This window comes from Aulostomus chinensis, chromosome 1 (assembly GCF_037954235.1).
Source record: "Aulostomus chinensis isolate RoL2024-O1b breed Wild chromosome 1, RoL_Achi_v1.0, whole genome shotgun sequence".
Classification (NCBI taxonomy): Eukaryota; Metazoa; Chordata; class Actinopteri; order Syngnathiformes; family Aulostomidae; genus Aulostomus; species Aulostomus chinensis.
The window spans coordinates 42,077,994-42,100,659 of NC_141320.1; the positions used below are offsets into that span (position 1 = coordinate 42,077,994).

A 22,666-nucleotide genomic window follows, 5' to 3' on the forward strand; every position below is an offset into this window, starting at 1 on the left:
GAGAGTGGAGAACCAGAACCAGAACCAGCCAGCAAGGTAGATCCAGATCCACTTGTACAACCCCAGACTGACGACCAGATGTCAGACTCTTCTGAAGCTGAGCCTGAAGTCAGTGAGGATGATTGGGTCAGACCTGATAACATTGCCTCCTCTGAGCACAAGGAACCCTTTGGCTCAAGGAGGAATTTGCTTCACAAACTGAGCCCAGGACAGGAAGTGACTCATTGCAGCTCAAAAGAGCAAAAAGTAAAGACTGAAAGAGAATCAGAGATCAGGAACGTGACCTTTGGTCCTTCTGAATCTGAGACAGAAGTCAGTGAGGATGAGCGTCCCTTTAGGTGCTCAACATGCAGTGAAGGTTTCAGTGTCGAAAGGAGTTTGGATAAACACATGAGAACACACACTGGGGAGAAACCATTCCCATGCTCAGTTTGTGGCAAAAGGTTCTCTCGACAGGAAAGGCTAAAAACACACATGAGAACACACACTGGGGAGAAACTGTTCCCATGCTCAGTTTGTGGCAAAAAATTCTCACGACAGGAAAATCTTCAGTCACACATGAGAACACATGCTGGGGAGAAACCAGTTCACTGCTCAGTTTGTGACAAATGGTTCTCAGAAAACACATGTCTGAAAACACACATGAGAACTCACACTGGGGACAAATCGTTTCTCTGCTCAGTTTGTGGCAAAACATTTTCAGTAAAGGGAAGTCTGAAAAGACACATAAGAACACATACTGGGGAGAAACCATTCCCCTGCTCAGTTTGTGGCAAAAGATTTTCAGAAAAGGGAAGTCTGAAAATGCACATGAGAACGCATACTGGGGAGAAACTGTTCCCATGCTCTGCTTGTGGGAAAAGATTCTCACGACAGGAACATCTTAAATCACACATGAGAACACACTCTGGGGAGAGACCGTTCTCATGCTCAATTTGTGGGAAAAAATTTGCACAACAGGGAAATCTTCAATCACACATGAGAACACACTCTGGGGAGAAACCATTCCCCTGCTCAGTTTGTGGCAAAAGATACTCTGTTAAGGGATGTCTGAAAACACACATGAGAAGGTGTCACAAAGTGACAATGGATGAGGAGGAAGAGAGGCAACTGTAGACAACACGTCCACCACCATGTTGTCGGTCCATGTTGTTGGTCTCCTTCACACAGGAAATATCCAAGCAGGATGACTGCAGGAACAGAGACCACCTGACTGGTCTCTGGTTGGGACACTGCAACGAATGAAGGAAGGTGAGTGGATTATGGTCAGTGTAGACAACGTGTCTACATGGAGAACAATGATGAGAACACACAGCTGAGAGACATCAGTCTTGCTGAGTTAGTTAACAAAGCTCCTCAGGTCAGGAAAACTTGAGACGACACAACAGAGAAACTTCCTTTGTCCATCCTGTGTTGTGTGACTGAAGCTGAGGAGAAACTGAAACGAATCATGGTGGTGGAGGCCAGATTGAGGGTTGTGGGTGTAAAGAGTTTTTGAAAGCAGAAGGGAAAACACATCAGGAAAGAGACAGGATGAAGCTGAAATCATGGAGCCACCATTGGATAGGAGGGTGTGAGAGCTGATCTGATTTCTCTTAGGTCACCATCAAAGATCCACTTGGCACCAATTACTGATCTTTATATTGATGTATTGATCCTGATCAAACACTGAATTGTCTTTGAGATGTGTGAAAATAAATGAGTGGGTGGAGTCTCTGATATCAGTGATGTCATCCAGCTGTTGGAGAAATATGGGACATCAGCTGGAGCCTCCGGTGAAGTACCTTTAGTAGTAGTACACATGCAGTACACGCTCAGGATCGGCTCCTACACTTCCTACTACGCTCAGGCAGGGTGCTGTGCTGCTGGGCACCACTCAAACAAACACATGGTTCCTATGTGAGGAACTGGTTGGATTTCCGGTGGATCAGGACCAGGACTGAAGTTGGTCCCTGACCGTCCTGGAGGGGCGGCTGTAACACAGGATGAGTTTTCACAGTGAAGGTCTTCTTCTTCTACAGCTGAATTAAAGTGTAAACAGCCGTCAAGACACCTTTTAACTGTCCTTATAAACTTGTCTTTTCATAAACTTTCTGTCCTCTTTTAAAGTCGTCAGTGCTTTTGTTTCCATGTAGAGGCTCTACTTGATCACCACCCTTGTGTTTGACTATTTGGAGTGGATGTTGTCTACTAGGAGTGCCACGATAGGTCGTGCTAGAGCTGTAAAACTGTTTTGCGATAACTGATAGGTCATTTTTCTAGTCATACACTCAAGGGCACATTTCAATCTCTGAAAAAGCCATTCTTCTCTTCTTGACTGTAGTCATTTATTTTTAACACAAGATGGCGCTCTGAACTATGTAGTGGTCTGCACTCTGACCCGCGTCAGTCACCCCTCCCTTCCTGTTAATTTGTTGACATTTCGGAGCGAGCACATGGAAGATGGACACTAATTCAGACAACATTGAAATCGAAGATGCCCCCATTTCTTTTAACTCCCTTGTACGGCACCATTTCGGTTTCCCAGTTGAGAAGAAAAATGGAGAGCGAGTTGCAGACAAAACAAGAACGATCTGCAAACTTTGCAAGACAATTTGCCGTACACCCTTTCTTACACGTCCAACATGCAGTCATATGCAGCTCCACCACAGAGAAATTAAATTAGCGCCTGCTACTGCAAACAGAGCATCACTCCCCAAAGGCCAGACGACGCTGACAACCAGATTTGCCCCTCAACTTCCACCATCAAGTCCAAGAGCGATGGCAATTACACGGGATATTGGCTACATGATCGCATATGGTAAGAGACCATTTTCTATTGTGGAAGATCCGTCGGTCAGGCGTTTACTCAGGAGGATGGACCTGAAATACACTGTCCCATCACGTACGCATTTTAGCACTAAAGTAGTCCCTAAAATCTATGAAGAGACGAAGGCCAGAGTCAAACAGTCCCTTCAAGAGACAAAAAGCATCGCGATTACAACGGACGGCTGGACTTCAAGAAGCACAAAGAGCTACATCACAATCACAGCACACGGTATCAACAACGACTGGGAAATGGAAAATGTGCTCCAAACGCGTCCCATCTCCGAGTCCCACTCAGGCAGGTCTGATGCAGTACTGCTGGTTAATGCAGATTATTCTTGTTTTGTGAAAATTGCTTTGTGAAGCACTTTGTTACTTTTTCCTTGAGAGATTTAAATAATAAACGTACGTATTTACTGATCGGCGTCAACATTGCAGACGTCCTGTGGAAAGCCCTTGCTGAATGGGAACTTCAGAGGGCAAACCATGTGATCGCAATCGTCACTGACAACGCTCGCAATATGGATGTGGCTGTGCGCGAGGCGGGCTTCGAGCTCCACATCAAGTGCTTTGCACATAGTGCCAATCTGGCATCTCAGGCTGGCCTTCGTGTTGGGCCCATCAGCCGTTTACTCGGGAGAGTGAGGCGCATGAGTACTTTTTTCCACAAGAGTCCCCCTGCTGAGGCCATGTTGGAGTCCAAACAGAAGCAGTTACAGCTGCCATCGCGCAAGCTGATCACGGATGTACCAACTCGGTGGAACTCCAGCCTGGACATATTGGAAAGATATCTGGAGCAGCAAGCCGCCATCGGCGCAACTCTCACCAGCCCTGAGATCAAACGCAACGCCCGGGACGTCAATACCCTGGACAGAAGAGACTTCTCACTTGCCGAAGACCTGGTGAAACTCCTCAAACCCCTCAAAACTGCTACTGTGGTCATGTGTGACGAGAAGGCTCCCACCGTGTCTCTTATTGTGCCACTCAAAAGCATGATCGAACAGGTAGGCCTAATTTAAATGAATACTACCACTGCTTTTTATATTGTTCTTTACCTGTTTTCCCTGTTCTTATTTTTGCTTTGTCTGTTTCAATGCTTTGTGTTCATATTGTAAGTGCTACAACTAAAGCAAATTGTTATTTATTGTTTTTCTAACAGAGCATGGCGCCACACCCAGATGATTCCCCTGCCATAGCTGTAACAAAGAGAGAAATCCTCAACAATATCTCAGAAAGATACAGGGGGGTGTGTATGACCGTCTGCTGGAGTGCACAGCGCTGGACCCCAGGTTTCGGGGTCTACCTCAGCTAAACCACGACCAGCGTGAGGCTGTCTACCTCAGGATCCAGGAAACAGTAAATCTGGTAGGCCCATGTCTTTCTTCTTTTCATCCTCCACAATTCCTTTGTTGGTTAATCGTGTGTGTGTGTGTGTGTGTGTGTGTGTGTGTGTGTGTGTTTCGAGACAGTTTCAGAGTAAATGTGTGTTGAGGAGGGGGGCTTTGTTGCTTGTCTAAAGGAAGGATCATGCACTGATGCCAGTCTTTCTACTCTTAGACCACAGATGAGGAGACTAATGCCAGGGGAGCAGCCGGTGAAGATCCGCCAGATGAAGGACAGGGGGCTGGGCTGCAACTGGAAGAGCCTGCTTCCAAGAAGACAGCACTTGAAGATCTACTTGGGGACTCATTTTCTGCTGTGCCAGAAGAACTGTTCAGAGAGGGAGTAGAGAGAGAGACTGGCATGTACAGAAGAGAGGCATCCATCCCACTCACCAGTTGCCCCTTGAAGTGGTGGAAAGAGAACTGTTTTCAGTGTCCTTTGCTGTCTCGTCTTGCGAAAGCTTATCTTTCCATCCCTGCTACCTCAGTTCCAAGTGAACGTGTATTTTCTACTGCAGGGGACATCGTTACTGCCCAAAGATCCCAACTGCTGCCAGAAAATGTGGACATGCTAGTATTCCTCAAGAAGAATGTGGTCCTCCCTCCTGACGAGGCTGGGGCATGTGGCTTGATACCCTTAGCTCTGTGATGAGCTTTAACAAAGCCTACTGATAATAAGTGATCATTGATCATTGATCAGCCTACTGCTAATTGATATGTTGGCATTTTGAGTTTTGGACGTTTCATAGTAACAGTTAATTTATTTTTTGTTGTACTTGTTCAATTTCTGGAAGACACACTATTCAGCTGAGTTTGTAGCAAAATAATTTTACTTTTAAGGAAAGGAGAAACTGATGATGCATGCTTTTAGTTAAGTTTGTGAGCTACTTGTGTCAAGTTTATTCATAATGGTTGGCCAGGCTTGCCTGTTACATAAAGTGTAACTAAATTGAAAAATATGGCAAAAGCACTTTTGTTTAATATTTTGTCATCAAATCCTGATGAATCTCTGGTGGAAGTAATGACCTGGTTCTCTCTGTGATAGAAATTCATGGTACCTGCTAAAAATCCTACACTTGTACTTTAATGCGACTGATCGCTCATGGAAACCCTTAAATGGCAGCTCAACACTGGGAATGGGAAAAGATTTGCTTTCAGAGCAACTTGTGATGTGTTTGAGTTCTGGAGCATCTCAACATTTCAGAAATGAAGGTGGAGATTAGTAGTCAGTATGTTTTTTTATGTCAGTTTGTTTCATAAATGAACCGGTAAGAGCCCTGAACTTAGAGAAGAACCTGAAAGGTCCTTGTTCTTCATGTGTTTTTCCATGATGGGCCTGTTTTCCTGCAGTTGAATGCACATTTATCAACACTAAATGGACTGTAATTTCATCAGTTTGGACTGTGAAAGCTGCTGTGTATTTCTACAGTTTCTTCCATGTAATTTTGAGGAACAGTTTATTACTGTAATTTGACGGTACCGTCTGGAAACTCTGCTGCCAGACTTTTTACCGTTTTTTTTACAGTGCAGGCATCGATTCAACCTTCTTCCTCAAGTAAAGTACAGGCACTTCAGTGTACTTGTACATCTTCAGTATTGTCTTTTGTTCCTTTGCAGTGTTTGCTGCTTCAGTTTCATCCATGGTTCAATGTTCACATGGCAGATTAAATCAGAAAATCCAGCCACATGAGACACTTGACAGGTGTTGATGTGGACTGAAGTGTCAGCAGACCTCTGGTCAGGGCGGCCACCTGCTGGTTTGGTGCCATGAAAAGAGGCCAGGCAGGGTTATGAGTATGATTTATGTATGACACATATAGGAGGACAGAGAGGAGGAGAGAGAAGCCCAGAAATTTGCTTCATGTGGGCATTAAAGGACAGATCCTGATCAAAGAGAACTCCTAGGTTCCTTAGGGTGGTGCTGGGGGCCAAGGTGATACCTTCCAGGGTACCTGTCTCATTAGATAAACTTGTAAAGTGTCATGAGATAACTTCTGTTGGGATTTGGCACACAATAAATAAAATTGACTTGACTTGACTTTGAAGTTAGAATTAAATTTAAATTAGAAAACTCTTCCCTCTTCAATCCTGTCCCTCAGTGTTGTAAACTGTTTCAAACAAATTCTACTGTTCAACAGTTCAAGTGTTTCTAATGAAGCTGAATGTTCTCCTCTACTTTCCTCAGTTGGGTTTCTTTCATGTCCTCCTGAGATCAAAGACAGAATTCTAGGTACAAATAAAAACACTATCAAAGCCTCCTGATGACATCATCAGGAATTCTGACCTGTCCAGGGTTCACCCTGAACCCACGCCTCCTCAGAGACTGGAGATCTGCTGACCCTGCCTCTTGCCCAATGTCACTTGGGATCGCCCCCCCCCCCCCCCCCATGACCCTTAAAGGATAAGAACAGAAAGTGGATGGAGGGATGGACTCAACACTGAAATCAGCTGATCTGATCCACATTCTAATGTTTCCTGTCCCTCTTTAGGAGTCAGTGAGAATAGTAGTGTATATAATAATGTATATCCAACCTTGTAGTATCTTTCCAAAGCTTTTAGTATTTCTTCTTGTTTCTACTTGTAGTTTTAGTGTCTGGATCTTTTCTTTTGATATCCTGCTGTCTGCTCTTTGCTTTTGGAGCTTCCTTCAACAACTACCAGGCCTCCTGGGTACTGTAGGAAACATGGTCAAGTTCTTCTGACTTCTCCAGGAACGTCCTGCTCACATTGGTCTGTCTTCATTTTGACTCCTCCCACTGCCACAATGACCAGCCTTTATACTCTTGGTGACTGGGGCCCTGGTTGCTGCAGGCCTCAACACCAGCCTGTGGTTGTGAGCAGGGCAGAACAGAACTGACAGTATCTCTCATGCAGGACCTGGGTCAGCACCTGGTGCCAGCTGGGGCACCGCTTTAACCTGGACCCCGAGAAGATCTTCTCCAGGAACTGGCCTTTTTCAGTCGAAACAGCGTGAAACTTCAAGTAAAGAATTAAAATTATTTAATTCACAATGAGGCCTCTGTCATAAAACAAAGGAACAACTGACTACCTCCCCATGACTTCACTCTGATAACCAGGAGGTAACCTGGTAGTCAGAGCAGCAATGCTCAGGTCTGTGGACTCAGAGGAGGATTCTTCTTTTGGTCACAGGTTTGAAGACCTCAGTGGAAGAGAGAGGAGAGACAGTTAGAGACCTGCCACACCTCTCCAGTGACCTGGGATATGATGGCAGTGGTGGGATTTGAACCCACGCCTCCTCAGAGGACTGGAGCCTTAATCCAGCACCTTAGACCACTCGGCCACACTACCTCACTGAGCTGTTCTCTGAGTTGGTCTGCTAAAGGCATGTTGAAGAGGAAGTAACAGTGATATCAAACTTATTCTGAAGGGGGACCCCTTTCCTTCCACGGTCACAGGAAGTGACGACAGCGCTGCTAGAAGCAGGAAAGAAATGGTAAAAGGACTCAGTTTGTACAGAGCCTTTCTACCTCAGCAGCACTCAAGGAGCTGAACAATGTCCTCTCATTCACACACACTCACACACTGATGCTGAAGGCTGCCATGCAAGGAGCCAACCTACTCATCAGAAGTATTGAGGGGTTCAGTCTCTTACTCAAGGACACTTTGACATGGTCACTGGAGAAAGTGAGGATCAAACCAGCCACCCTTTGGTTGCCAGACGGCCACGCTAATCCTGAGTCATGTGACCTGGATAAGATGGTGAACTACAGCTGATCGCCATGCTAGCAAACCTCTTTTGTTTGGTTTGGTTGTTGTTTAGTGACTGTGGATGAATACACAGGAGAAGTTGAGCATAAGTTTGTGTTCCCTGTTCACTTGAATATCTGCAGGAGTGTGAGGTGGAAATACTACTTGGAGGAGAATGAGAGTTCAGTCTCAGCGCTATGACCTGTGCTGACACTAAAACATGTCAGCCCACAGAACAAAGATGGCAGTCCTCTGGGAAAGCAGGTACACCACACATACACAAAGAAACCCTACAGGAAACAAATATCTCCAGATGCGATGGAGGAGCAAGTAGCCCTGTTCCAAGATGGCCGCCCTGTAGGCACGCTGCTGTTGCGAGCCTTAGCAGTCAATGCAGTATGAATAGATGTCTATGGATGGAATACACTGCAAGAGCAGGCTAGCAAACATTTAATGAATGTAAAGAATCAGAAAGGCAATAACAATGACATCATCAATCCAAAACCTTGTGTTACAAAGGTGAGGTGAACAATTTCAACAGTCAATCCCAAATTTAGGCCTGAAATTGGAAAATAATATTAGCTAGCTAGCTAACATGAGCTAGTTAATGTTAGCAAGCTGGCAAGATTTAGCACCATCAACTAGTTAAACAAGGTCAACAGCTGTTATGATGATGGTCACATGATTGAAAAGATTCAAATCAACTCTCTGTATTAATGTGAGATAGAGTGACATAAATGAATAGAACATTACTCACTGACTGAAAACTGAAAAAGCACCAGACTTTGGTCAACTTTTTTATTGACTTTTTATACTTCTTCCAATCAACACTGCCCAGACTTGATTTGTGGAAATAAGACTCACACATTCGACTGTCATGGAGGGAGCGCCACTGATGAAGTTTGGTCAGACGGTGCAGACACACTTGACCCCAGAGAGGTGAGCAGGTTTTGGACCAAGTTGGAACTTGTCAAGTATTTGAGACAGAAAATGACAGAAAGCTGAGGCTGTGTTCTGGTTCTGCTTGTTTCAGATTCATTCCCTCCCAGTAAGGTCTTATTTCCAGCTCTGCTCTCCCTCCACTACTGTTCAGTGTAGTATTTATTTTACTGACTACTTCATTGACAGGTGGTAAAAATGTCTGGTGTTTCCTGAACTTAACTGAGTGCTGCTCAGTAAAGTTGCCATGACTTGAGATTCTCTTCCTGCTGGGTCCATTTCAACATTCTTATCCTTCCTATCACTGGAGATAAAGTATCAGTCAGGGCTGTACTTGATTAGTACTGCATATAGTACACATCAGTCACTGCCATTACACAGTGGAATGGTAGTTGAAGTACTGTTTAGCAGCAAGCTGAAAACTGTTGTGGTCTTTGACAGTTCTCGTTTGTGAATGAAAATCCTGTGAAGGAGAATCATGGAGACATCCTAAAAATGGCTGAGGTCTCTGAGCTGCAGCAGGTCTGAGCTGCTTTTGATGCCCAGATGATGAGGAGGCAGTGAATGGTGGGTTTGGTGGAGCTGGAAAAAGGCTGCAGGTGGTGAGGGGTCTGCTGGTGTCAGGACTTCCTCTCCAGGTCTGAGGGCTCCCCCCTGCAGTTCCCACAAACACCACAACAGTCCTGGAACCCCTGCAGGTGGTGGAGTACCATGATGACCCTGATGCACCATCAGGGCATCAAAAACCAGTCCTGATGGTCAAAAAGGTCCCTCCACTCATCCAGGGTCAACTCTAGAAGAAGCTTCTGGAACAGATGAGCAAACACTCTCAAATATAAATCCTGATGTAAACACACTGGCAAACCAACTGAGGCAGGATGGCGCTACACTCCCCACCGTGAGGGGCAGTGTGGCAGACGATAGTGAGTGGTCACCTAGAAGTAGACCTGGTCCGACCCTTCTCCGTCCTTTCCGCTTCCTCTCCCTCCTTTACAGAGCCGACAGCCGTGCGTGGTGGCGTCTCGCTGGTCAGCAGATCGGTTACAAACAAAGGTATGCATGCTTGCTCTGCTCCATTATTCAGTGTCCTGGGCCCCCTGTTTACTCCAGTTTTGCTCCGTCCAGCGGTGTGGTGTTACCGGGAGCTGGGCTGTCTCCCTTGGGCCGGTGTGTGCGTGGTGCGCTTTCTGTGGGTAAGACGCGTAGTTGTCTGCCTTTCATATCAAGCTGCTGATGGTCTGTGGTGCTCTGATTATCCTCTCCCAGCCATCGTTTGTGTAGTCTGGGCTGCGGGCTTCCTCCTCCTGCCTCGTCTGACGCCACGATTCTGCTCTCCGGTAGGAAATGTTTATTCTTAGCTTTTGTTATTCTGTAATGTCCTTCATCCACATTTTAATTAGGTGAACTCGTTTATTTTGCAGTGCGCAGCCGTCAATTGCTGCTGTGAGCCTCGCTGCTGTTTTGGTTCTTCTTCTCTTCTTCTCTTCTTCAGTCTGGATTCTTGCTGATTCGGCTCATAACGGCTCTGATCCCAGTAACGGCGGTTAAAGCCGTGCACTACGGCCTTTGTCAGAGCCTCAACGTGGGCCAAGAGAGGGCATCCCGACCCTCATCGGCGCTGAGCCATCCCCCTTGGAGACTGGTTTTAATTAGAGGGGCAGACATTTCCTTAATTACTTGAGTTTATTCCTTTTGTATTTGTTATTTCTTTCTTTGAATTATTACTGTTAGTTTTTGTGGGTTACATTTGATTTATTGTTTAGAACCCTTATTATTATTATTATTATTATTATTGCCTTTTGCTCCCCATTTTGATCATTTGGATTTAAAACAGTTTCTGTTGGGTTATTTGGGGTAGCGATATTTAGTTTGTGTGTGAGGGTTGCCTTGATTTCATGTTTTTGATGGTGTTCTTTTCTTTTCTTTGACAGGTGTTGAGGGCCCAGAGCGGCAGCGGTCCCCCTGGTGGTGGTTCTTTATTCATGTTTTTTTGGTTTGCTGTGTCACGGGTGCAGTGTAGTTTTTTTTGGATTCCTCCCCTTTTCGTTGCCGCTGTCGTGGTAAGCCCCAGCCCTGTCCCCTGTTCCTTTCGGTAATTCCTCTTGCACTCCTTGTTATATCCATTTGTATTCATTTGGTCTGTTGCTCATTTTAAACTATTTTTCTAATAAAAAGTATTTTTATAATTGGAAATCACGGTCCTGTCCTGTTGTATCTCTCGAACTGTGTGCCTTTGTTCAAATGGAATCCTGGTCATTTTGAAATTTTGTTTATATCCTGGGGTGAAAGCCCCCAGGTGGAGTTGTCGGCAGCTGTTCCCCACCGCTCGCCTTGCCACACTACGAACCTCAAAATAATGCTACAGTGATGCAGTAAGAGTTGGTAATGAACTCAAAATAATGCTGACGGTGATGTAGTAAGAGTTGCGAATAACCTAAAAATAATGCTACAGTGATGTAGTAAGAGTTGCTACGAACCTCAAAATAATGCCACAGTGATGTAGGAAGAATTATGAATGAATTAAAAAATGATGCAACAGTGATGTCGTAAGAATTGCTAATGAAGTCAAAATGATGCTAACAGTAATGCAGTGATAGTTGCTAATGAACTCAGTGATGCTAACAGTGATGTAGTAAGTGTTTCGAACTACCTCAAAGTGATGCTGACAGTCATGTAGTAAGAGTTGCTACTAACCTCAAAATAATGCGACAGTGATGTAGGAAGAATTGCTAATGAACTAAAAAATAATGCGACAGTGATGTGGGAAGAATTGCTAATGAACTCAAAATGATGCTAACAGTAATGTAGTGAAAGTTTCGAATAACCTCAAAGTGATGCTGACAGTGATGTAGTAAGAGGTGCTAAGAAACTTAAAATAATGACACGGTAATGTAGTAAGAATTGCTACGAATATCAAAATAATGTGACAGTGATGTCAGAAGAATTGCTAATGATCTCAAAATGATGCGACAGTGATGTAGTAAGAATGGCTAATGATCTCAAAATGATGCGAATGTGATGTAGTAAGAATTGCTAATGATCTCAAAATGATGCGACAGTGATGTCGGAAGAATTGCTAATGATCTCAAAATGATGCGACAGTGATGGAGTAAGAATTGCTAATGAACTCAAAATGATGCTAACAGTAATGTAGTGAAAGTTTTGAATAACCTCAAAGTGATGCTGACAGTCATGTGGTTAGAGTTGCGAGTAAATTAAAAATGATGCTGACAGTGATGTCAGAAGAATAAGTAATGTTCCCAAAATGATGCGACAGTGATGTCGTAAGAATTGCTAATAAACTCAAAATGATGCAAACAGTAATGTAGTAGAAAGTTGATAATAAACTAAGTGATGCTTACAGTAATGTAGTAAGTGTTTCGAACAACCGAAAAGTGATGCTGAGAGTCATGTAGTAAGAGTTGCTACGAACCTCAAAATAATAAGACAGTGATGTCAGAAGAATTGGTAATGAACTCAAAATGATGCAAACAGTAATGGAGTGAAAGATTCGAATAACCTCAAAGTGATGTTGACAGTCATGTAGTAAGAGTTGCTATGAACCTTAAAATAATGCAACAGTAATTTCGAAAGAGTTGCTACTAACCTCAAAATAATGCGACAGTGATGTCGGAAGACTTGGTAATGATGTCAAAATGATGCGACAGTGATGGAGTAAAAATTGCAAATGAACTCAAAATGATGCTAACTGTAATGTAGTGATAGTTGCTAATCAACTCAGTGATGCTTCCAGTAATGTAGTAAGTGTTTCGAACAACCTCAAAGTGATGCTGACAGTCATGTAGTAAGAGTTGCTTCTAACCTCAAAATGATGCTAACAGTAATGTAGTGATAGTTGCTAATAAACTCAGTGATGCTTACAGTAACGTAGAAAGTGTTTCGAACATCCTCAAAGTGATGCTGACAGTCACGTAGTAAGAGTTGCTACTAACCTCAAAATAATGCGACAGTGATGTCAGAAGAATTGCTAATGATCTCAAAATGATGCGACAGTGATGTCGTAAGAATTGCAAATGAACTCAAAATGATGCTAACAGTAATGTAGTGATAGTTGCCAATGAACTCAGTGATGCTTTCAGTAATGTAGTAAGAGTTGCTACTAACCTCAAAATAATGCGACAGTGATGTCAGAAGAATTGCTAATGATCTCAAAATGATGCGACAGTGATGTCTTAAGAATTGCAAATGAACTCAAAATGATGCTAACAGTAATGTAGTGATAGTTGCTAATGAACTCAGTGATGCTTACAGTAATGTAGTATGAGTTGCTACTAACCTCAAAATAATGCGACAGTGATGTCGGAAGAATTGCTAATGATCTCAAAATAATGCAAAAGTGATGTCAGGAGAATTGCTAATGAACTCAAAATGATGCTAACAGAAATGGAGTGAAAGTTTCGAATAACCTCAAAGTGATGCTGACAGTCATGTAGTAAGAGTTGCTACGAACCTCAAAATATTGCGACAGTGATGTCGGAAGAATTGCTAATAAACTCAAAATGATGCTAACAGTAACGTAGTGATAGTAACTCATAAACTCAAAGTGATGCTGACAGTAATGTAGTAAGAGTTGCTACGAACCTTAAAATAATGCAACAATAATGGAGGAAGAGATGCAATGAACCTCAAAATAATGTGACAGTGATGTCAGAAGAATTGCTAATGATCTCAAAATGATGCGACAGTGATGTAGTAAGAATTGCTAATGAACTCAAAATGATGCTAACAGTAATGTAGTGATAGTTGCTAATCAACTCAGTGATGCTTACAGAAATGTAGTAAATGTTTCGAACAACCTCAAAGTGATGCTGACATTCATTTAGTAAGAGTTGCTTCTAACCTCAAAATTATGCTAACAGTAATGTAGTGATAGTTGCTAATAAACTCAAAGTGATGCTGACAGTCATGTAGTAAGTGTTTCGAACAACTTCAAAGTGATGCTGACAGTCATGTTGTAAGAGTTGCTAATGAAATCAATTTAATGCTACACTGATGTCGGAAGAATTGCTAATAAACTCAAAATGATGCTAACAGTAATGTAGTAATAGTTGCTAATGAACTCAAAGTGATGCTGACAGTAATGTAGTAAGTGTTGCTACGAACCTCAGAATAATGTGACAGTGATGTCAGAAGAATTGCTAATGATCTCAAAATGATGCAACAGTAATGTAGTAAGAGTTGCTACGGACCTCAAAATAATGCGACAGTGATGTCAGAAGAATTGCCAATGATCTCAAAATGATGCAACAGTAATGTAGTAAGAGTTGCAAAGAACCTCAAAATAATGCGACAGTAATGTAGTAAAAGTTGCTACGAACCTCAAAATATTGCGACAGTCATGTCGGAAGAATTGCTAATGAACTCAAAATGATGCGACAGTGATGTCGGAAGAATTGCTAATGATCTCAAAATGATGCGACAGTGATGTAGTAAGAATTGCTAATGAACTCAAAAGGGTGCTAACAGTAATGGAGTGAAAGTTTCGAAAAACCTCAAAGTGATGCTGACAGTCATGTGGTTTGAGTTGCGAGTAAATAAAAAATGATGCTGACAGTGATGTAGTAAGAGTTGCTACGAACCTAAAAAATAATGCGACAGTGATGTCGGAAGAATTGCTCATGATCTCAAAATGATGCTAACAGTAATGGAGTGAAAGTTTCAAATAACCTAAAAGTGATGATGACAGTCATGTAGTAAGTGTTGCAACGAACCTTAAAATAATGCGACAGAAATGTAGTAAAAGTTGCTACGAACCTAAAAATATTGCGAAAGTGATGTCGGAAGAATTTCTAATGAACTCAAGATGATGCTAACAGTAATGTACTGAAAGTTGCTAATCAACTCAGTGATGCTTACAGTAATGTAGTAAGTGTTTCGAACAACCTCAAAGTGATGCTGACAGTCATGTAGTAAGAGTTGCTACAAACCTCAAAATAATGCGACAGTGATGTCAGAAGAATTGCTAAAGATCTCAAAATGATGCGACAGTGATTTAATAAGAATTGCTAATGAACTCAAAATGATGCTAACAGTAATGGAGTGAAAGTTTCAAATAACCTAAAAGTGATGATGACAGTCATGTAGTAAGTGTTGCAACGAACCTTAAAATAATGCGACAGAAATGTCGTAAAAGTTGCTACGAACCTCAAAATATTGCGAAAGTGATGTCGGAAGAATTTCTAATGAACTCAAGATGATGCTAACAGTAATGTACTGAAAGTTGCTAATCAACTCAGTGATGCTTACAGTAATGTAGTAAGTGTTTCGAACAACCTCAAAGTGATGCTGACAGTCATGTAGTAAGAGTTGCTACAAACCTCAAAATAATGCGACAGTGATGTCAGAAGAATTGCTAAAGATCTCAAAATGATGCGACAGTGATTTAATAAGAATTGCTAATGAACTCAAAATGATGCTAACAGTAATGGAGTGAACGTTTCGAACAAACTCACAGTGATGCTGACAGTAATGTAGTAAGAGTTGCTACGAACCTCAAAATAATCTTACAGTGATGTGGGAAGAATTGCTAATGATCTCAAAATGATGCGACAGTGATGGAGTAAGAATTGCTAATGAACTCAAAATGATGCTAAAAGTAATGTAGTGAAAGTTTTGAATAACCTCAAAGTGATGCTGACAGTCATGTGGTTAGAGTTGCGAGTAAATTAAAAATGATGCTGACAGTGATGTCAGAAGAATAAGTAATGATCCCAAAATGATGCGACAGTGATGTCGTAAGAATTGCTAATAAACTCAAAATGATGCAAACAGTAATGTAGTGAAAGTTGATAATAAACTAAGTGATGCTTACAGTAATGTAGTAAGTGTTTCGAACAACCTAAAAGTGATGCTGAGAGTCATGTAGTAAGAGTTGCTACGATCCTTAAAATAACGTAAGAGTTATGTAGTAAGACTTGCTACGAATATCAAAATAATAAGACAGTGATGTCAGAAGAATTGGAAATGAACTCAAAATGATGCTAACAGTAATGGAGTGAAAGATTCGAATAACCTCAAAGTGATGTAGACAGTCATGTAGTAAGAGTTGCTATGAACCTTAAAATAATGCAACAGTAATTTCGAAAGAGTTGCTACTAACCTCAAAATAATGCGACAGTGATGTCGGAAGACTTGGTAATGATGTCAAAATGATGCGACAGTGATGGAGTAAAAATTGCAAATGAACTCAAAATGATGCTAACTGTAATGTAGTGATAGTTGCTAATGAACTCAGTGATGCTTCCAGTAATGTAGTAAGTGTTTCGAACAACCTCAAAGTGATGCTGACAGTCATGGAGTAAGAGTTGCTTCTAACCTCAAAATGATGCTAACAGTAATGTAGTGATAGTTGCTAATAAACTCAGTGATGCTTACAGTAACGTAGTAAGTGTTTCGAACATCCTCAAAGTGATGCTGACAGTCACGTAGTAAGAGTTGCTACTAACCTCAAAATAATGCGACAGTGATGTCAGAAGAATTGCTAATGATCTCAAAATGATGCGACAGTGATGTCGTAAGAATTGCAAATGAACTCAAAATGATGCTAACAGTAATGTAGTGATAGTTGCCAATGAACTCAGTGATGCTTTCAGTAATGTAGTAAGAGTTGCTACTAACCTCAAAATAATGCGACAGTGATGTCAGAAGAATTGCTAATGATCTCAAAATGATGCGACAGTGATGTCTTAAGAATTGCAAATGAACTCAAAATGATGCTAACAGTAATGTAGTGATAGTTGCTAATGAACTCAGTGATGCTTACAGTAATGTAGTATGAGTTGCTACTAACCTCAAAATAATGCGACAGTGATGTCAAAAGAATTGCTAATGATCTCAAAATGATGCAACAGTAATGTAGTAAGAGTTGCAAAGAACCTCAAAATAATGCGACAGTAATGTAGTAAAAGTTGCTACGAACCTCAAAATATTGCGACAGTCATGTCGGAAGAATTGCTATTGAACTCAAAATGATGCGACAGTGATGTCGGAAGAATTGCTAATGATCTCAAAATGATGCGACAGTGATGTAGTAAGAATTGCTAATGAACTCAAAAGGGTGCTAACAGTAATGGAGTGAAAGTTTCGAAAAACCTCAAAGTGATGCTGACAGTCATGTGGTTTGAGTTGCGAGTAAATAAAAAATGATGTTGACAGTGATGTAGTAAGAGTTGCTACGAACCTAAAAAATAATGCGACAGTGATGTCGGAAGAATTGCTCATGAACTCAAAATGATGCTAACAGTAATGGAGTGAAAGTTTCAAATAACCTAAAAGTGATGATGACAGTCATGTAGTAAGTGTTGCAACGAACCTTAAAATAATGCGACAGAAATGTAGTAAAAGTTGCTTCGAACCTCAAAATATTGCGAAAGTGATGTCGGAAGAATTTCTAATGAACTCAAGATGATGCTAACAGTAATGTACTGAAAGTTGCTAATCAACTCAGTGATGCTTACAGTAATGTAGTAAGTGTTTCGAACAACCTCAAAGTGATGCTGACAGTCATGTAGTAAGAGTTGCTACAAACCTCAAAATAATGCGACAGTGATGTCAGAAGAATTGCTAAAGATCTCAAAATGATGCGACAGTGATTTAATAAGAATTGCTAATGAACTCAAAATGATGCTAACAGTAATGGAGTGAACGTTTCGAACAAACTCAAAGTGATGCTGACAGTAATGTAGTAAGAGTTGCTACGAACCTCAAAATAATGTTACAGTGATGTGGTAAGAATTGCTAATGATCTCAAAATGATGCGACAGTGATGTAGTAAGAATTGCTAATGAACTCAAAATGATGCTAACAGTAATGGAGTGAAAGTTTCGAATAACCTCAAAGTGATGCTGACAGTCATGTAGTAAGTGTTGCAACGAACCTCAAAATAATTCGACGGTAATGAAGAAAAAGTTGCTATGAACCTCAAAATATTGCGACAGTGATGTCGGAAGAATTTCTAATGAACTCAAGATGATGCTAACAGTAATGTAGTTATAGTTGCTAATCAACTCAGTGATGCTTACAGTAATGTAGTAAGTGTTTCGAATAACCTCAAAGTGATGCTGACGGTTATGTAGTAAGAGTTGCTAAGAACCTCAAAATAATGCGACAGTAATGTAGAAAATGTTGCTCGGAACCTAAAAATATTGCGACAGTGATGTCGTCAGAATTGCTAATTAACTCAAGATGATGCGACAGTGATGTAGTAAGAATTGCTAATGAACTCAAAATGATGCTAACAGTAATGGAGTGAAAGTTTCGAATAACCTCAAAGTGATGCTGACAGTCATGTAGTAAGTGTTGCAACGAACCTCAAAATAATTCGACGGTAATGAAGAAAAAGTTGCTATGAACCTCAAAATATTGCGACAGTGATGTCGGAAGAATTTCTAATGAACTCAAGATGATGCTAACAGTAATGTAGTTATAGTTGCTAATCAACTCAGTGATGCTTACAGTAATGTAGTAAGTGTTTCGAATAACCTCAAAGTGATGCTGACGGTTATGTAGTAAGAGTTGCTACGAACCTCAAAATAATGCGACAGTAATGTAGAAAATGTTGCTCGGAACCTAAAAATATTGCGACAGTGATGTCGTCAGAATTGCTAATTAACTCAAGATGATGCGACAGTGATGTAGTAAGAATTGCTAATGAACTCAAAATGATGCTAACAGTAATGGAGTGAAAGTTTCGAATAACCTCAAAGTGATGCTGACAGTCATGTAGTAAGTGTTGCAACGAACCTCAAAATAATTCGACGGTAATGAAGAAAAAGTTGCTATGAACCTCAAAATATTGCGACAGTGATGTCGGAAGAATTTCTAATGAACTCAAGATGATGCTAACAGTAATGTAGCGATACTTGCTAAAAAACTCAGTGATGCTTACAGTAATGTAGTAAGTGTTTCGAACAACCTCAAAGTGATGCTGACAGTCATGCAGTAAGAGTTGCTACGAACCTCAAAATAATGCGACAGTGATGTCAGAAGAATTGCTAATGAACTCAAAATGATGCTAACAGTAATGGAGTGAAAGTTTCGAATAACCTCAAAGTGATTCTGACAGTCATGTGGTTTGACTTGCGATTAAATAAAAAATGATGCTGACAATGATGTCGTAAGAATTGCTCTTGAACTCAAAACGATGCTAACAGTAATGTAGTGATAGTTGCTAATCAACTCAGTGATGCTTACAGTAATGTAGCAAGAGTTTCGAACAAACTCAAAGTGATGCTGACAGTCATGTAGTAAGAGTTGCTACGAACCTCATAATAATGCGACAGTGATGTCAGAAGAATTGCTAAAGATCTCAAAATGATGCGACAGTGATTTAGTAACAATTGCTAATGAACTCAAAATGATGCTAACTGTAATGTAGTGATAGTTGCTAATCAACTCAGTGATGCTTAGAGTAATGTACTAAGTTTTTCGAACAACCTCAAAGTGATGCTGACAGTCATGTAGTAAGTGTTGCAACGAACCTCAAAATAATTCGACGGTAATGAAGTAAAAGTTGCTACGAACCTCAAAATATTGCGACAGTGATGTCGGAAGAATTTCTAATGAACTCAAGATGATGCTAACAGTAATGTAGTTATAGTTGCTAATCAACTCAGTGATGCTTACAGTAATGTAGTAAGTGTTTCGAATAACCTCAAAGTGATGCTGACGGTTATGTAGTAAGAGTTGCTACGAACCTCAAAATAATGCGACAGTAATGTAGAAAATGTTGCTAGGAACCTCAAAATATTGCGACAGTGATGTCAGATGAATTGGTTAAGATCTCAAAATGATGCGACAGTGATGTCAGAAGAATTGCTAATAATCTCAAAATGATGCGACAGTGATGTAGTAAGAATTGCTTATGAACTTAAAATGATGCTAACAGTAATGGAGTGAAAGTTTCGAATAACCTCAAAGTGATGCTGACAGTCATGTGGTTTGAGTTGCGAGTAAATAAAAAATGATGGTGACAGTGATGTCTTAAGAATTGCTATTGAACTCAAAACGATGCTAACAGTAATGTAGTGATAGTTGCTAATCAACTCAGTGATGCTTCCAGTAATGTAGCAAGAGTTTCGAACAACCTCAAAGTGATGCTGACAGTCATTTAGTAAGAGTTGCTACGAACCTCAAAATAATGCGACAGTGATGTCAGAAGAATTGCTAAAGATCTCAAAATGATGCAACAGTGATTTAGTAAGAATTGCGAATGAACTCAAAATGATGCTAACATTGATGGAGTGAAAGTTTCGAATAACCTCAAAATGATGCTGACAGACATGTAGTAAGAGTTAATACGAACCTAAAAATATTGCGACAGTGATGTCGGAAGAATTGCTAATGATCTCAAAATGATGCGACAGTGATGTCGTCAGAATTGCTAATTAACTCAAGATGATGCTAACAGTAATGTAGCGATACTTGCTAAAAAACTCAGTGATGCTTACAGTAATGTAGTAAGTGTTTCGAACAACCTCAAAGTGATGCTGACAGTCATGCAGTAAGAGTTGCTACGAACCTCAAAATAATGCGACAATGATGTCAGAAGAATTGCTAATGTTCTCAAAATGATGCGACAGTGATGTAGTAAGAATTGCTAATGAACTCAAAATGATGCTAACAGTAATGGAGTGAAAGTTTCGAATAACCTCAAAGTGATTCTGACAGTCATGTGGTTTGACTTGCGATTAAATAAAAAATGATGCTGACAATGATGTCGTAAGAATTGCTCTTGAACTCAAAACGATGCTAACAGTAATGTAGTGATAGTTGCTAATCAACTCAGTGATGCTTACAGTAATGTAGTAAGAGTTTCGAAAAACCTCAAAGTGATGCTGACAGTCATGTTGTAAGAGTTCCTACGAACCTCAAAATAATGCGACAGTGATGTCAGAAGAATTGCTAAAGATCTCAAAATGATGCGACAGTGATTTAGTAACAATTGCTAATGAACTCAAAATGATGCTAACTGTAATGTAGTGATAGTTGCTAATCAACTCAGTGATGCTTAGAGTAATGTACTAAGTTTTTCGAACAACCTCAAAGTGATGCTGACAGTCATGCAGTAAGAGTTACTACGAACCTCAAAATAATGCGACAGTGATGTCAGAAGAATTGCTAAAGATCTCAAAATGATGCGACAGTGATTAAGTAAGAATTGCTAATGAACTCAAAATGATGCTAACAGTAATGGAGTGAAACTTTCGAATATCCTAAAAGTGATGCTGACAGTCATGTACTAAGAGTTGCTACGAACCTCAAAATAATGCGACAGTGATGTCGGAAGAATTGCTAATGAACTCAAGATGATGCTAACAGTAATGCAGTGAAACTTTCGAATAACCTCAAAGTGATGCTGAAAGTCATGTAGTAAGAGTTTCGAACAACCTCAAAGTGATGCTGACAGTCATTTAGTAAGAGATGATAATGAACTCAATTTAATGCTACAGTGATGTCGTGAGAATTGCTCATAAAAACAAAATGATGCTAACAGTAATGTAGTGATAGTTGCTAATAAATTCAAAGTGATGCTGACAGTAATGTAGTAAGAGTTGCTACGAACCTCAAAATATTGCGACAGTAATGTCGGAAGAATTGCTAATGATCTCAAAATGATGCGACAGTGATGTATTAAGAATTGCTAATGAACTCAAAATGATGCTAAAAGTAATGGAGTGAAACTTTCGAATAACCTCAAAGTGATGCTGACAGTCATGTAGTAAGTGTTGCTACGAACCTCAAAATAATGCGACAGTAATGTAGTAAAAGTTGCTACGAACATCAAAATAATGCGACAGTGATGTAAGAAGAATTGGTAATGATCTCAAACTGATGGGAAAGTGATGTCGTAAGAATTGCTAATGAACTCAAGATGATGCTAACAGTAATGTAGTGATAGTTGCTAATAAACTCATTGATGCTTACAGTAATGTAGTCAGAGTTTCGAACAACCTAAAGTGATGCTGACAGTCATGTCGTAAGAGTTGCTACGAACATCAAAATATTGCGACAGTGATGTCAGAAGAATTGCTAAAGATCTTAAAATGATGCGACAGTGATTTCGTAAGAATTGCTAATGAACTCAAAATGATGCTAACAGTAATGGAGTGAACGTTTCGAATAACCTCAAAGTGATGCTGACAGTCATGTGGTTTGAGTTGCGAGTAAATAAAAAATGATGTTGACAGTGATGTAGTAAGAGTTGCTACGAACCTAAAAAACAATGCGACAGTGATGTCGGAAGAATTGCTCATGAACTCAAAATGATGCTAACAGTAATGGAGTGAAAGTTTCGAATAACCTCAAAGTGATGCTGACAGTCATGTACTAAGAGTTGCTACGAACCTCAAAATAATGCGACAGTAATGTCGTAAAAGTTGCTACAAATCTCAAAATATTGCGACAGTGATGTCGGAAGAATTGCTAATGAACTCAAAATGATGCTAACAGTAATTGAGTGAACATTTCGAATAACCTCAAAGTGATGTTGACAGTCATGTAGTAAGAGTTGCTACAAACCTAAAAATGATGCTAACAGCAATGTAGTGATAGTTGCTAATGAATTCAAAGTGATGCTGAAAGTAATGTAGTAAGTGTTTCGAAAAACCTCAAAGTGATTCTGACAGTCATGCAGTAAGAGTTGCTACGAACCTCAAAATAATGCGACAGTGATGTCAGAAGAATTGCTAAAGATCTCAAAATGATGCGACAGTGATTTAGTAAGAATTGCTAATGAACTCAAAATGATGCTCACAGTAATGGAGTGAAACTTTCGAATAACCTCAAAGTGATGCTGACAGTCATGTGATTTG

At 40.5% G+C, this 22,666-nt stretch overlaps 1 protein-coding gene and 1 non-coding gene across 2 annotated transcripts in view; one reads left to right on the forward strand and one right to left on the reverse strand.

Moving 5' to 3' along the window:
• Positions 1 to 386: 386 nt before the first annotated feature.
• LOC147271704 (uncharacterized) overlaps positions 387 to 22,666 on the forward strand; it is a 238,291-nt gene continuing 216,011 nt past the window's right edge. The window contains exons 1-2 of the mRNA XM_086202775.1: positions 387 to 1,038; positions 8,415 to 8,419. Coding sequence (XP_086058901.1) covers positions 391 to 1,038; positions 8,415 to 8,419 — 653 coding nt within the window. The 5' untranslated portion in view covers positions 387 to 390. The remainder of the gene's footprint in view (positions 1,039 to 8,414; positions 8,420 to 22,666) is intronic.
• Positions 7,414 to 7,496, reverse strand: trnal-aag (transfer RNA leucine (anticodon AAG)). The gene has a single exon. It is a non-coding gene; the product is annotated as a tRNA-Leu (tRNA).